The following is a 1,482-nucleotide window of genomic DNA, read 5'->3' as shown; positions in this document are numbered from 1 at the left end:
TACCTTTTAGATGCCTGAATAAGTTTAGTAGACTATAAAGTCCTCTTTAATGTTTTATGCCATCTTTTAAGTGGTTATTAGTAGAAAAGAAAATATGAGTTGTTGAAATTTTGATGCATTATAAATTAATGCTTACCAAGTTCTCTTGGGAAACTATTGCTCGAGTGCTTACCTTTCACATGGGGGTCAGCACTGGTTTCCTGGTGTAAGAACTCACTCTATTTCATACTCATCTACCAGAAGTGGGACTTCAGTCTTTATACATTGCAGAAATTTACTAGCTGGCATGATTGATTTAATAAAAAGTAGTATGTCCATACCAGCAAAGTGATGACCTTGGTGTTCTTGTGATCTTTAATGTTCAGTGCTTGCCTCGTGTCTCTAGAGTTTATTCATTCATTATTCATGGTGAAGCCATAGTTCTTTTTGCTTATGTGGTATGTATTCTCAACCCCATATGTGTTAACTTTTTCACGACTTGGACACATTGATTGCCATTGTTGTTCAAATCCTTGCTTGTGTAGTTAGATATGACAAATTATATTGGCACCAAATGATCAAAATAATGTCAAAGATTACTGTTCTGTATGGACAAACATCTTCCTGATCTTGTTGCAAGCACTTGTCTCGTGTGTTCAAAATCTGTCCTTTTTTGTAATTTGACTTAAACTCCTATTCTTATTCTTATTTAATGACTTGCGAAAATCCATGTGCATCTACAACTTTATCTTGTTATGTGCTGTCATGTTTGTGCTCCTTTGAGCTACAACTTCAATCAAGGATTCATACATAGTAAAACATTATACATGTAATTATTATCATCTTTGGAAAGGACCGTTATCCACACGAACTTCAAGCCTCGTCAGTTAAACTAACTTCGTCTGCTTGATAAATCTTGTCAGTTAAAACAAAGTTCGTCGGTTCAACGAACATCGTCAGTGAAAATGAGGTTCGTCAATTATTCGTTTATATTTGTTACTTAAGCAACAAAACTTTTGTAAAGTTGCTTCCTGATTGGATAGTTGTCATGTTTGTGCAACATCAGAAGCAATTCCAGCACTCCTGAATACTGATGTAGTGTAATATACCACATCATTTATACCACCTAGTTGCTGAAATAGGAATAATGCTGCCCCCACGCTAACAACTGCAGTTTGGAAAATTAGTCACAAATATTAGGTCTATATAAATGACCTGAAAAACCAGAAAGCTTACACGTTGTTTCCTTTTCCATTTGTTTAGTTTGTGTATGTGTCTGTGCTTTATGCATTCCTCCATCGTTTTCTTTTACTTCAACTGTTCCATTTGTTTAGTTTGTGTATGTGTCTGTGCTTTATCCATTCCTCCATCGTTTTCTTTTTATTCAACTCATGATGTGAGCGTTCTAACTTTTAAGCATAGCAATGCTCAAGGCATGTGATGTGTTATAATACTTTCATTTCTATTTCTATTTCAATGACAATCCAAACAAGAATAAAATGG

At 34.8% G+C, this 1,482-nt stretch overlaps 1 protein-coding gene across 1 annotated transcript in view; it reads left to right on the top strand.

The window, feature by feature from the left end:
• The window catches only part of LOC109821858, a 3,717-nt gene extending 3,160 nt beyond the window's left edge, over positions 1 to 557 (top strand). The window contains exons 3-4 of the mRNA XM_020388011.1: positions 310 to 437; positions 525 to 557. Coding sequence (XP_020243600.1) covers positions 310 to 437; positions 525 to 557 — 161 coding nt within the window. The remainder of the gene's footprint in view (positions 1 to 309; positions 438 to 524) is intronic.

Source organism: Asparagus officinalis, chromosome 8 (genome assembly GCF_001876935.1).
Source record: "Asparagus officinalis chromosome 8, Aspof.V1, whole genome shotgun sequence".
NCBI lineage: Eukaryota > Viridiplantae > Streptophyta > Magnoliopsida > Asparagales > Asparagaceae > Asparagus > Asparagus officinalis.
The sequence above is the reverse complement of the archived record's forward strand: the minus strand, read 5'-3'. Positions and strand labels throughout refer to the sequence as shown.